Source organism: Pteronotus mesoamericanus, unplaced genomic scaffold (genome assembly GCF_021234165.1).
Source record: "Pteronotus mesoamericanus isolate MK-2021 breed Mesoamerican mustached bat unplaced genomic scaffold, CSHL_Meso_final contig_27, whole genome shotgun sequence".
Taxonomy (NCBI): Eukaryota; Metazoa; Chordata; class Mammalia; order Chiroptera; family Mormoopidae; genus Pteronotus; species Pteronotus mesoamericanus.
In genome coordinates this window covers 19,841,895-19,856,919 of record NW_026555115.1, presented here as the reverse complement: position 1 = coordinate 19,856,919, position 15,025 = coordinate 19,841,895, and the positions used below count along the sequence as shown (strand labels likewise).

Sequence of the window (15,025 nt, the reverse complement as noted above, 5' to 3'; positions counted from 1 at the left end):
CAGTTCTCAGGGGGATACACCCTGGCTGCTGAAATATTCCTCTGGAACTTCAGCTGCCACCCGTGGGATCTCAGCCAGCCTCCTTACGCCTCCGCAGTTCCTACCAGTCTCTTTGTGGTGATGTGGTTTCTTCTGTAAGTCCTTGTTTCTATAAAAGCCTCCTTCCACCTAGTCTTCATTTGGGTATTCAGGATGATTTTTCTATAATTTACGTGTAATTCCAGTTTGGTCCTGGGAGGAGGTTAGTATAGCTTCTGCCCGCTTCACTGCCATCTTCCAAAGCTGTTTGTTGCTATTTATTATATGAAGACCGACTCAGTGAGGTTGTGGCTCATCCAAGTTCATGTAGCTAGCTTTTTGTGTTTCAAATAAGAAAGTTATTCTTTTAGTCCAGAGTGCTTAACTATTCATCATCTCAAAGGCACTTAAGACTTCTGTGACTTTAGGGATAAATGAACTTATCAGTATTAAGATTAATTTTACATGCAACAACATACTCTGTACTTCTTAGAGCTTCGTTTAATATCATTATAATCCTTTGCTTTGAAAAATAATCTTAAGATATTACTTTCTCATGAATTCTTTACTAACTCTGATAATTTCCTTTGCAGTAAGCGCCCTAATCACACATTGCTTGACTTAATAACCAATTTAATCCTGATTGTAGTTTAAGACTGTATTTATTACCTTGTCTATTTGACCATCTGGGCTTTTCATAAAACATAATCATTGAGACTTAGTTTCAAGATTAATAATTTTCAGGTTAACAGTAATAATAAAAATAGTTGCCTTTGTTGATGTTGTTAGTAGCAATTTGATTGAAGTTGTATGCCTTACAAAACAAAACTTCAGAATCCAGCAGAGGTAATAGAAGATTGACGTTTATTTGGAAGTTTAAACTTTTTCCTTGTGTGAAAATATTTGTAGTCCTGAGACAGTAGTAACATTCCTTGACTTTCCCAGTGCGACACTGACTTAATTTTCCTGTAACCAGTGAAATTATAAACAGTTGTGATATTTGCCAGGAAAACGTACAACATTACTTACTTGCTTTTCTAGATAAATAAGAAGCTTTTGGAAACTTCCTTTGGAGATCTTACCTATTCCCTGAACAAGATTCACTTTTATGTCGTCATTGGGAACTCAGTGTTTTTATGTCTCTCTCAAATTAAACGTTTTAAAACTTTTATTTATAGGGACTGAATTCATGGCCAGGTTACATGAACATCTGAAGTACTTTGTAAATATGAAAATTTCTACAGATAAGTCATGGCAAGGACTCACCATCTATTTCTCAGGCCATGAGGTATTATCTTTCTTTTTAATCTAAAGAGTTATTTTTAATTTAATATTCTAATGCATATCATTTTACCAAAATTTTAAAAACCTTATATTTAGACTCCTGGAGAAGGAGAGCATAAAATCATGGAATTTATCAGATCTGAGAAAGCAAAACCAGATCATAATCCAAACACCAGACACTGTCTTTATGGTTTAGATGCTGATTTGGTAAGTATAATGTTTATTGTTATTATAACCTCATGCCATTATAGTTAAATAGCTAAAATACTTCATTTCTTTTTTTTTTTTTTTAAGAGTTTTATTTATTTATTTTTAGCAGAGGGGAGGAAGGGAGAAAGACAGGGAGACAAACATCAGTGTGTGATTGCCTTGCGCATGCCCCCAACTGGGGACCTGGCCTGCAAACCAGGCATGTGCCCTGACTGGGAATTGAACTGGTGACCCTTTGGTTTGCAGGCTGGCACTCAGTCCACTGAGCCATACCAGCCAATGCTAAATATCTAACATACTTATTCTTTATGTAAGAAGCTTTCTGGCTGTGGAAACAAATATTTGAGATATAATAATGATTGCTACTATTGCCATTACAAAAACATTTGGAAAATGAGCTTTTTTTCCATATGTTATGAACAACAGGTGTCTATAGTTAGTGTTCACACCTAACTGACCCTGATGCTATGAATGACAGACTGTGGTCAGCGTAGAGGGCCCTTTTTATCCTCATGCTTGATACGTAAGTTTTAATACCACCTGATTTGATAACTCCATGACTCAAGTAACTTTACTGAAATTCTTTTTAAATTTTTATTTTGGAAATTTTCAAACATAAACAAAAGTTCAGGAGATAGTGTAATGAACCTACTCATGTCCTTTATTTACCTTAAATAATTTTCAACTCCTGTCCTTCACCATCTGTCTCCTTTCTCCTAGTTCTCTGGATTCTCTCTCTTTTAAAGATTTTGTTTATTTAGTTTTAGAGAGAGGGGAAGGGAGGAAGAGAGGGAGGGAAAGAAACATCAGTGTGTGGTTGCCTCTCACATGCACCCCGCCCTGGGGACCTGGCCCACAGCCCAGTTATGTGCCCTGACTGGGGATCAAACCAGTGACCCTTTGGTTCGCAGGCCGGAACTCAACCCACTCATCCACACTAGCCAGGGCTACTTCTCTGGATTCTTGAAGCACGTCTTGGACCTTGTATCATTTAACCTATAAATTTATCATAATGTTTCTCTAAAGGAGGTTATTTAAAAAAACACAATGCTATTATTGAACACAAAAATCAGCAGTCACTGTTTAATATATAAATAACCATTTAGTATTCTCATTTCCCTGATTACTTCATAAATATTTCATTCTTTTTTGTTTGAATCAGTACTGAAATAAAATACAATATACGTTGCAATTGATTGATGTATCTCATGAGACTGTTTAACTTACTTTGGGGATTAGAATACTAAGTGAGAAAATTAAATGAAAATGTCCTTTTTCATTTTTTCCTGAGTTTTCACATAGTGGAGGTATCCTGGGCTCCAAAAGAGTCCTACTTTATGCTATTGGAAAAGTTGCTGCTTTTAATTTCTTACCCATTCCCCCATGGCAAATGGGAAGATGTGAAAATCAGGAGAAGGTTTTGGGGTTCTCTTAGTTGGGGTTGGGCAGAGTGAGTGTCTAAGGTCATGTGAGTGTCTGAGGTACACATTTTTTGTCCTAGAAAAATGCTCTCACTTTACCCCATTCATAACCTATAAACTGATCATATTTTGATATTTCTATATTTAATTTGCTAACAAATTGTTTCATTTTTTTAAAAAATCGTGTTCTCTATATAGAAATATTTGATTGCTTTTGTGAACCTGATGCTGTAAAAAGGGAGAGAATAGAAACATTAATCATTTTTCAACAGATTATGCTTGGATTAACAAGTCACGAGGCACATTTCTCTCTTCTAAGAGAAGAGGTTCGGTTTGGTGGCAAGAAGGCACAGAGGTAAATCATGCTGTATATATGTTGGAAGAAAAAAGCAGAAATTAAATTAAGAATACTAATCCCTAAAGAGATAAATAATCTGTAAATATTCTTTCCCATTCTGAGGGTGCTTTTTCACTCTTTTGATAGTTATGTGATGCACAAAAATTTTTAATTGTGATGAAGTCCAGTGTATTTTTTGTTTCCTATACTTGTAGTATAATGTGCATGAAATCATTGCCAAATCCAAAGTCATAAAGCTTTTTCCCATTTTATTCTAAGAATTTTGTAGCTTTAGCTCTCACATTTAGGTCTTTGATCCATGTTGAATTAATTTTTGTATATGGTCTAAGGTAAGGGTCCAACTTCATTCTTTGGCATATGAGTATCCAGTTTTCCCACCACTTCACGGTATATGCAAGGGTTTGTTTCTGGGCTCTATAGTCTAGTCCATTGGTCCATATGTCTGTCTTTATGGCAGTACCACAGTATTTTGATCACTGTGGCTTTATAGTAAGTTTTGAAATCAGGAACAGTGAGGCTTCCAACTTTGTTCTTCTTCAGGATTATTTTGGCTTTTTGAGGGTCTCCTGAGACTAACAATTTTTAGGATCGATTTTTTTTATTTTTGTAAAAAAAAAAAATCCTTGGTATTTTATTAGGGATGGCATTGAACCTGTAGATCCTTTTCAGGTACTATTTACATCTTGATATTGTCTTCCAGTCTATTAACATGTGGTGTCTTCTTTAATTTCTTCCAGCAGCATTTTGTAGTTTTAGTGTACAAGTCGTTTGCTTCATTTTTTTCATCTTTTTTTCCCTCATGTTATATGTATGTCTCTACCATGCTGTACATTATATCCCTTGGACTTACTTAACCTATAATTGGAATTTGTACCCTTTGACCATCTGCATTCATTTTGCTCCCCAGACCAACCCCGCCCCCCCGCCCCAACCTTTGAGTACCATCAGTCTGTTCTCTGTATATCTGAATTTATTTTTGCTTCTGTTTTTTCCCTTTTGTTTCCTTGGTTAAGTTTATTACTAAGTGTTTTATTCTTTTGGATGGTATTGTAAGTGGAATTGTTTCTTAATTTCCTTTTTGGATTCTTTGTTGCTGCTGTGTTAGAACACAACTGATTTTTGTGTTTTGGTCTGCATCTAGTGAATTTTTTTTTGTACTAGTAACTTTTTTGTGTATTCTATGGGATTTTATGTAGAGAGAGCTATGCCATCTGTAAATAGAGATAGTATTATTTCTTCTTTTCCACTTTTGAATGCCATGTATATGTTTTCCTGCCTTAGTGCCCTGGATGGGACTTAGAGAATAATGTTAAATAGCTATAGTTAAAGGGCATCTTTGACTTGTTCATGATCTTAGAAAGAAAGCTTTCAGTCTTTGACCATTGAGTCATTGAGTATGATGTTAGCTGTATGTTTTGTTGTTGTTGTTTTTTTTTAAGTTCTCTTTACTAGATTAAGGAAGTTTCATTTTATTCCTACTTAGCTGGGTGTTTTTTTATCATGAAAGGGTGTTGAATTTTGACAGTTTTTTTCTGCTAAATGATTATGGGGTGTTTTTTCCTTTGTTTATTAACGTGCTGTGTTAACATCAATTTTTCTCTTATGTTGAATCATCTTTGCAGTCCTGGGATAAGTTCCACTTGCTGTTGATGTATAATCCTTTTAATACACTATCGTTAGCTTGTATTCTTACTTGTAATTGGAGATTGGAGTATAGACTAACAGCCAGGAATATAGAACAAACCAGGGAAAGATAAGAAGTGACAGTGAAACCAGGTAAATCAACATTCCTGCTTCCTATCACTGCCAGAACCAATAAGCAGAGACATGTTGAATCTTTATGGGCACTTGATTGAGATGCCAGCGATTTGAGAAGGTGGTAGGTTATGGACCCTCAGATTCCTCATAACATCTCATCTCAAGTTGACCCTTTTTATAGGAAGAAAGAACAAGTAGGTAAGGGATTTGGGAAAAGGTTAATTGCCTTCCAGAGGCAATTTACCTAATATTTACCTGCTGATCAGCAATTTTTTATCTGAGTCCCAAAGCTGACTGTCTGGAACACAATGACTCAGATACCATCTCTTGCAGACCCTGTAGGACCAAAAGGTTGATTTGCTTGTTGACCTCTTAGAATCATGCGTTCCAGTTCCTGGAATAAAAGCTTTCAATATGCATTAATCACTTAAACCTGTCACCTATAACTGAAGCTAAAATCTTTAATTCTTGAGTTCCCCTACCAATAGTGTCTCAGCATTGAAGCTTTGGACTGTACTGCAGTACATTTACATAAAAGTATATATTCATTTATCTGTCTACTGTCTGCTGGTGGACAGCCTTAAATGGGCCAGACCCCATGGTTTCTTATATCTACTATATATTACTGGCTTTCTTAATTCTTAGAATCCTTCCACAGAAAGCATAATGTAAACCAATTATTTTGAAATTTGTGATACATGTATTATAATTGCAATTACATTTTTTTACATTACCCTGCAGCTTTCATATAAATTGCATGCCTTGTGTACAAAAATTATCTTCTATGATAAGTTTTATTTTAAGCCTTGCTACGTTTTGAAGTCTGAACCTTAAAAATATAATTAATTCTAAATATATATATAATTAACTGTTGATCATCTAACTAATTACAGGGTATGTGCACCAGAAGAAACCACATTTCACCTTCTACACTTGTCTTTAATGAGAGAATATATTGACTATGAGTTTTCAGTGTTAAAAGTAAGTATTACTATCTCTGTGGACCAAAGATGTATATGCAGAAAGTTGCATAGGACTTGACTTCTTTTTCCATTTTACTCTAGGACAAGATCACATTTAAATATGATATTGAAAGGATAATAGATGATTGGATTTTGATGGGATTTCTTGTTGGCAATGATTTTATCCCTCATCTACCTCACTTACATATTAATCATGATGCACTGCCTCTTCTTTATGGAACATATATTAACATCCTGCCAGAACTTGGGGGTAAACAAAGTTTAATATTCATTTGTGGCACTTTAACTTAGCACTCAGCTAACTCTAAAAATGTCATTCAGTTCATTAGATTATTGCATGCACAACTAAAGTAGGAAAAAATTAGGGTCTTGTTTTGATTTAAGGTTCCAAGCTTTGAGGTTATAGTTTTCAATAGTTCATAAGCTAAAAAAATGACTAGAATTGTGCAGCCTCATTTATTGATACCTAATTAGTTTCTGCCTTTAATTGTTTAAGAAACTCAATAGAAGTTGTTGGTTTCACTTAGGTTCTTTCATATTTAAGCATAGAAATTCAGTTTTTCTGAATGGGTAGGCAATTAGATTATTTAATAGGAAGGAAGGATTTTTCAGTTAAAATAGGAAATTCACAAACAGTGGTGATGCTGAATAAAAAACAGAATAACAGGATAGTCATCCTTTTCTTCTCAAGGTAACATCAAATGGTTACATTCTAGAACATATTTAATTTAAATAACTGTTACAATATGTTGGAAATGTGGATAGGTTATTATTATGTGAACCTGGAATTTCTTACATTTTGCTTCAGGTCTTATTTATTGTATATTAGTGTAATAGCAAGTTCATAGAAACTAGAGCCAGTTATATGTAGTCCAATACAGTGTTTTCCTTTGTTTAGTAGAATGTAACATTCAGTATTTTATAAAAAGAATTTTGTTGAATTGTTTAGAAAAAATACCAGCTTTTTGTCCAAATTTAGATTTTGTTTCTTTTAGGTTACATTAATGAAAGTGGGCACCTCAACTTACCTCGATTTGAGAAATACCTTGTGAAATTATCAGATGTAAGTAACCAGAAGTTTTTGTTTTCCTGTCCCAGGGTAGCTGGAAATGGTCACTTAGCAATTACTTAATAATAGAAGAAAAATTTTTTGTAATTCTCATCCTATTGGTTATCCTGTGTAAATAATTTTACCTATATTATTTTTTTTGCTTTTTATTTGTGATTTTTCAGAGTAGTAGATGAGATCCCCATGTGCATACAGAAGTAACATTGTCTGATTTACTGTGCCCCAGAAGTATAATCCATGTTAAGGGTTTGGTTTGTATTCTTCCAGACATACTTAAATGATTTTTAAATAAACTTAAATATTTCTGTTCAGTTTGATCGGGAGCACTTCAGTGAAGTTTTTGTGGACCTAAAGTGGTTTGAAAGCAAAGTTGGTAACAAGTACCTCAATGAAGCGGCAGGTGTTGCAGCAGAAGAAGCCAAGAACTACAAGGAAAAGAAAAAATCAAAGGTGTTCATTTTTTTAGGTGTCCTTTCATTTTTTTAGCTGTAAAGGTAAAACTGATATTCTTTGTTTCTCATTTTCTTTCTTATGATTTTGGGGTTGCTTCATTTCATTTTCATGCCTTCTTCTGTATGTACATTTTAAAAATTGTTTTGGTTTCTCTTTCTCTATTAGATCCTATCATTTAAATCTGATTTTTAAAAATCAGTTTCTTATTTTGCCCTTGAAGAACATTATGTTTCCTTTGCTCTCCTTTTTAAAAAAAAAAAAAAAAAAAGATTTTACTTATTTTTGGAGAGGGGAAGGGAGGGAGAAAGAGAGGGAGAGAAACAGCAATGTGTGGTTGCCTCTTGAGTGCCCCCTACTGGGGGTGTGGCCTGCAACTCAGGCATGTGCCCTTAGTGGGAATCGAGCTAGCGATCCTTTAGTTCACAGGCCAGCACTCAATCCACTGAGCAACACCAGCCAGGACTGCTCTCCTATTCTTTTAAAAATGTAGAAAATGTTTCTAAATGTAAGAGCCCAGAAGTTAGTTATCTTTTTAAAATGAGGATATATATATATAGCATTTAATGTTATGAGACATTAACTAAATCAGTGATTTTTCTGTAGAAATAATTTGTACATAAAATCATGTATATAATACTGCAAAAAGCCAGGTTGAGTGATTAATAACACAATATCTTGTGTTTGGCCCTCAATAAATTAGTTATAATATGTTAGTACTGTGTAAAAGATCTCTGATAAGGTCTAAAGAATGTCTTACATGTGTGTGTTAACTTGGAAAATAAACCTTTTCTGAAAATTTCCTCAGCTTATCTATAACAATTTGTATTCTTCAGAAATTGATGAGTTTCCTGTATTTTCCTTGCTGTACTGGTTTTAATTAGGACTCCTGTACCAGGAGGAGCAACTATCTTGATTTTTCTCTAGTAAAGTCCTTTAATTGATTAGGTTTTTCTTAGTGAAACGTAGCAGCAGTCAGTCTGCATTCTACTTTGTGGTTTTTCTCTTAAAGAAAACAGCCTCTGTAACCTTTTTTTTTTTCCAGTCCTCACCTGAGGATATGTTTATTGATTTTAGAGAGGAATAGGAAGAGAGAGGGAAACATTAATCAGTTGCTCCCATTTGCTGCACAAATGGGGATAGAACCTGCAGTCTAAGTATGTGCCATGGCTGGGCATTAAACCTGCGACCTTTTGGTATGAGAATGACACTCCAACCAACTGAGCCACCTGAGACTCTGCAACTTTTTGGGAACTTGAACTCATAAAACTTACATAACAGTAATTCCTGGTTCTGCCCACCTCAGTTCAGTCCTTAAACTTCACATGTGTTCCAGGCATATGTGGTTAACTGTAGAGACACTAGTAAAATGAGAGGAACTGGAGGATCTACCCAGGCACAAGAAGTTGGCAGAGGCCCTCGTTTGCCTGAAGAAAAGGAAATTATGAGGGTAGGGAATGTGAAGAACTACAGTAATGAGAGTCACTGGCAGTCAGAAAATAGAAGGGAGAAAAGGTGAGACCACAAGAGAGGGAAAAGATAGGAAGGTTGTGATGAGCTGGAAGAACTATAGAAAAGCAAATGAGTTGCAAAGGAGAAAAATTTAGATGTGGAGGGGAGGTAATGGAGTCATAAGAATGACAGGATCCAGAGACGGAGAACGTAGGTGATGTTTGTAATCATTGGATTCCATCATAATCAAGTATTTTGTGTTAAAGGTAATCGAGAACTTGACGCATAAAAGTGTTAAGATTGTCCTGACTGCTGTGGCTTATTGGATTGAGTGCCAGCCTGCAAACCAAAGGGTTTGATTCCCAGTCTAGGGCACGTGCCTCCAGTGGGGGACTTACGAGAGACAACCACACATTGATTTGATGCTTCTCTCCCTCTCTTCCTCCTTCCCTTCTCCTCTCTTAAAATAAATAAATAAAATCTTTAAAAACAATTTTTAAGATTGATAAATTGTAAAAGGATTTGATATTGATTGTATCTTTTTCTCTAAGTAAATGAAATATTCTTGAAGTGTTTTTCTTCGAAACACATGTCATTAATTATATTTCTCCATTTTAGTTATGGCAATTACTACATATTTTTGAGAGGCTTGAATGTTAAGTTCTACATATAGCTTTAGGAAACAGGTTATATAAAACCAAAAACATTTACATAGTATTTGAAAATTATTTTTAAAAATAAATTTTTATAGTGCGTCACTGAAGGATATTTCCTTTATTTTTAGAAATACCCCTGTGAAATGTCTCACTTTGAAATGTAACTTACCATTAATTTCATATTGATTTATAATTTTTATAGGGCCAGGAAAACTCTGTATGTTGGGCTGCTTTAGATAAAAATAGAGAAGCGGTAACTTCCAAGGGTGAGTACAAACTATGCATTTCAATATGTTATTTTTTTGACAGAATGGTTGTTATATCTCTCCTGTATTAGTACTAAGTCAATAATATTGGATGGAACAGATTTCGATGATAGCTTATAAATACCTGCTTTGCTATGTATTTATCAAAGCTTTAGATGGAAAAACAAAATACTCGTAATTGTCAGCCACTATATTTCTGGCTTGTTTTTCAGAAAATTTAGAAGATGAGACTGAAGATGATGACCTATTTGAAACTGAGTTTAGGCAATATAAAAGAACATACTACATGACGAAGATGGGAGTTGACGTAGTGTCTGAGTACGTTTTTGCCAATTCTTATACTTTGGAAATAATTCGATTTTGTAGGTTTTCATAAAACAGCATAATTTTTATAGTTAAGGTAGTAGGAAAGAAGGATTTTTTTGGTTTCATAAATTATTCTCAATCTTTCAACTAGTATGGTTTTGGAGAAGGTGATATTAACTGGCATGTGCTGAATTCCTGTGATAAAATTGCCAAATAGAAAATGGTTAGTTTTTTGCTTCTGTCTTCTAAAGCTCATGTCACGCTTACCCTACAGGGCACCTGGCTCAACCCTAGGTTAATACCTATCTAAAAGTTTCTTAAAAACTTAATCTCTAGAATGGTAGCTTTTGTTTTTAAACTGCAGTCCACTGTATGAATTACATGTGATCGTATTTTATTTATTTTAATTAACAGTTATAAAGTGCTTATCAAGTGTCACGCACTATTTTAATCATTTATATATATTAACTCATTTAATTCTCACAACAATACTTTAAAATGAGTGGGATTATTATTATTGTACAATAGAGGAAATTAAGGACTGGAAGGTGCTCAAGGTGACATAGGTAGTGAGTGGCATAGCCAGGATTTGAACATAGACAGTCTGGCTTCAGAACTTACGCTCCCAACCACAAGATGAGGCTGCTTCTCTATTAGTAAAATGAGTTTCATGAAATGCTATGTACCCTTGTTATATGCAATATAAAATATTTTCTATCCTATTATTTTTAGTTTTTTTCCAAATATAATGAAGTACTAAGTATTAGATCTTTTATAGAGTCTGCCCAGGGATAGACCTGACCTTTCAGATGTAGCTGTATATGCTCTCAGACTGTCTTCCAGCCTAGACATAGTCTTTCAAAAGTGTCTGTATTTATCCTGACCTCCAGTAACTAGAGATAAAGGAAGTCTAGTACAATTCACCAGCTCATTTGAAGGTTTTTCAGTTGGCATTAGTATGTAGTACTTTTGAGACTTGAGAAATAAAATATTTATAACTGTGCTTTTAATCTTTTATTCCTTAATTCTTATTTCCTTGATTACAGTTATGTAAACTATAGTCCCTGCAGTTGGCACTAAATGCTTAATTTGATAGGTAACTAGTTTTTGCTTTTATTTCCCTTCTTTTTATATATTAAAATATAGAATTATGAAAATAAGATACCACTTATTTGCCTAGCAAATAAACAAATCTTTTTAAATTGTTGTGTTCATTACTGGTCCGAGGTAGTGGTAGAGTTCTCCCCTTATTTACTGGTGAGAATATATATTGGTAAAATTATTTTGGAAAATACATATCCAGAAGTCTTTAAAATATTTACCCCTTTGACCCAATAATTCTAATTGTTACCCTTAAATAGGGACAACTGTAATTGAAAAAACAATAAAATAAAAGAATTTAACTCAAACAGAAGTTTTTATACACAAGGATGTTTATTACACAGTTTTTTATAACAGTAAAAAAATTATAAATCTACATTTTCACTAAGGAGGTTCTTCCTAATCATCTTCACTTCCTCCTCATCGTAGTCACCATTTCTGGATCTACACCAAAATCTGCAGAATTGCTAAACTTGTACTTAGAGAAAGTCCATAAAAATTTAGAAAGATACTTATATTATTAATGAGTACAAGTTTTAAAAGCAGAACACAAAGTCGTGTGCGCGTGCATGCGTGCTTGTGTGTGTGTAGTGTACTCTCATTTAAAAAAACAAACAACCTGGGCATATAAAAAAAGACTGAAAAGAAACATAGCAAAATGTAATAGTAATTGCTATAAGGTGATAAAAAATACTTTTCTTCATTATCTGGATTTTCAATAATGAGGATGTATTTCTTTTATAACAAAAAAGTAATACATTTCATTTTCAAGAGTATGCCTCTCTGAACACTGGAGATCTGGAATATTTAAGTGTGTCTTCACCTGAATTTTGGTAGTAGACACTAACAAGGTTATAAGCACTTTTGGCTCTAGCGTGAGGCTCTTTCCCCCCCACCCCAGAATTATTTTAACTTTAAATGGCATGTTTTGAGAAAGAAGAAGGTATTGGAGGGAAAATAGTCTATGGATATAGCACTTTCCAAAGTGTATTCTAGCTGCTATAACCAGATTTTAAGATGCTTCTGATTTCTCTCTGTGATTCTCTTAGGCATCCTCCCAGAGGAAGAAAATTCCTATCCCTATCTCTCAAAGTACCCCATCTATTTAAGGGAGTGGTAGTGCCACTTTATGGAAAGCTGCATTGGCTAAAGTGTCAACTTTTAAACCAAAGCATAGTTCATTGACTGAATAAATATGCACAGCAGGTTTAAATATACTGGTAGTTAGTTTAGGAAAAATATAAGGCAAACCTTTAATCTGACAGAATGGAATTTTTAAAAAATAATATTTTGGAGTTTTTCTGATTATAATTATTTACCTTATTCATTGATTAAATAAAACATTGAGGCAGAATGTGGTATCAGCAGATATCATGCTCTAAAGACAATGTCCTGTCTTTAAAAAAAAATGTTATAATGAAAATATTCTTTTCTGTTTTCAGTGATTTTCTGGCTGATCAAGCTGCGTGTTATATTCAGGCAATACAGTGGATTTTGCACTATTACTATCATGGAGTTCAGTCCTGGAGCTGGTGAGGGAATACAAAAAGAAAATGTCTTTTAATAATGGTTCATTAATGTAGTCTCATTTGGAGATTTCTTTGCCTTTTATTTCTATTTTTGGCAGTATTTTTTTTGAAAGATACAGCCAAGTTTAAGTGAAATACAGGTAATCTTGTCTTAGATTAAAACGCTTTAAAAAGACTGTGGTATAACAGATATACTTTCAGCCCTGGCAGATGGCCCATTGTAAAAGTCTTTTGTTAATCTAAGGCTTTAAAACTCTTTATTATGATGAATCAGGTCCGACAAAGTCTTTAGAATTAATGAGTCTGAGTTATTGTTATGTGGGGTTGTTCATTATATTCTTTTCTACTTTTTTGTGTTTGAGAACATTCTTTTATCAGGAGTAATTATTGAGGAATGGATTGTTTGAATGTTAGACTGTGAAACGTAAAGAAGAAAGAAGAATTATTTGCTTTTCCTGGAAATAGTAATTTTTCATTTCTCTCAAGCTTCCTATTCCAGCATGTCCCATCTACATTTCCAAACCAAACACTCAAATAGAAAAATAAACCAAAAAATGATGTAGGGAAAGGTAGAGACTTTTAGGTAATGAGATAACTTTGTTTTGTTTTGTTTTGTTTTGTTTTGTTTTGTTTTGTTTTGTTTTCAGGGCACCTGTGCTAGGCTTTATTTTAAAGCACCAGATAGCAAAACAAAACAGAGCAAGATACTGTAACATTAATTATAATTTCACTTACTAAAGGCCTTTTAAAAAATCTTTCCTATAACTAACCGGATTCTCAGGACCTCTTTGAAGAGTTTTCTCATGACAAAAATCCTTGATTTGCCTTTTTTAAGTGGGGGAGTATAAGTTACTCCTATCATAGTACTGGTATTAAAGCCAAGCACTTAAAAAGCAGATTCTTCCTCATACAATCCTTACCGCCATTTAAATTAAGCTTTGTTCTCTACCTTTTGCAGATGAGGCTCAAAAAAGAGGTTAAATGATCTTTACAAGGTCATACACACCACAAAGAATCAAGTCTAAGCCTGTCTGATTCCAAAGTCTTTACATTTTCCATTATTCCACATGCCATTCTACTTCCTGAACTTTTCCATTCATTTCAAATATGCCATAATTGTGGACTATAAAAAATATTTGTCATTTTTTGGGTATCCTTAGTCAAATATTAAGAATATTGACATTTAAAAAAAATTGTATGTGCAAAGCTTTTTAAAAAATACTTATACCTATAAAGATGGGAATGTATTAAAAACAAAAATAGTTGTGTGACTGATAAATATTTTAATCCTTATCACAAACATAATATAAATAGTAATTCAAATATAAAAGTTCTTAGAGTTGACGAGTAAGAGTCATATAAGCTCAGATTCACTGTTCTCTTTGTCTTCATGGCAGAGGCCCAGGCTTACTGAGTCTTCTGATTATCTCATTACTTTATTCTAAGAACGTATTGATTGGAAAATTCACACTCAGCATTTTGGGAACTAAACCTTTATGTTATATATATCCTTCAGTTACATTGTACATCCCAATTTTGGAATTGTGTAAAGCCATACTTTAAAAATTAAGTAAATATAACATTTGTCTCCATCATATGACCTAAATTTTTCAGATTACTGATTTCTTATACTCAAGTGGTAGAAATATGGGTGATATTTTTTTTTCTTTAGCGTTATTGGTGTGTTATAAAATATGGACACATATTACTTAATATTGACTTGTTTCATAACATTACCATTTGTTTAAAACTCAGTTTTGTTTTATAGGTATTATCCTTACCATTATGCACCTTTCCTATCTGATATCCGCAACATCAGTACACTCAAAATCCATTTTGAACTAGGAAAGCCTTTTAAGCCATTTGAACAGCTTCTTGCTGTACTTCCAGCAGCTAGCAAAAATTTACTTCCTACATGTTACCAGGTGGGTTATAGAATTAAATGTTCTTATATTCTTTTTTAATGTTTGGAAGCTCCTCCTCCAGACCTGGAGACATACCGCTCAAATTTCTTTAATAGCTAAATATATTTTTATTTTCAAATACAGTAGTTCTTAAGTCCCTCAAACGTATTTCTGATTTAAAGTTAGCATTGTTTTAAAAATGCAGGCAAACTCTACAAACTATTCAGAGCGTAGCCTTTTCATTTTCAGCACCTCTGTGC

General features: G+C 33.7%; 1 protein-coding gene across 1 annotated transcript in view; it reads left to right on the top strand.

Annotated features, from left to right (window-relative positions):
* XRN1 (5'-3' exoribonuclease 1) overlaps positions 1–15,025 on the top strand; it is a 146,920-nt gene that overhangs the window by 27,780 nt on the left and 104,115 nt on the right. Inside the window, exons 4-14 of the mRNA XM_054575090.1 lie at positions 1,197–1,306; positions 1,399–1,509; positions 3,206–3,288; positions 5,943–6,030; positions 6,114–6,282; positions 7,028–7,095; positions 7,414–7,551; positions 9,862–9,925; positions 10,138–10,243; positions 12,775–12,864; positions 14,630–14,786. Coding sequence (XP_054431065.1) covers positions 1,197–1,306; positions 1,399–1,509; positions 3,206–3,288; positions 5,943–6,030; positions 6,114–6,282; positions 7,028–7,095; positions 7,414–7,551; positions 9,862–9,925; positions 10,138–10,243; positions 12,775–12,864; positions 14,630–14,786 — 1,184 coding nt within the window. The remainder of the gene's footprint in view (positions 1–1,196; positions 1,307–1,398; positions 1,510–3,205; positions 3,289–5,942; positions 6,031–6,113; positions 6,283–7,027; positions 7,096–7,413; positions 7,552–9,861; positions 9,926–10,137; positions 10,244–12,774; positions 12,865–14,629; positions 14,787–15,025) is intronic.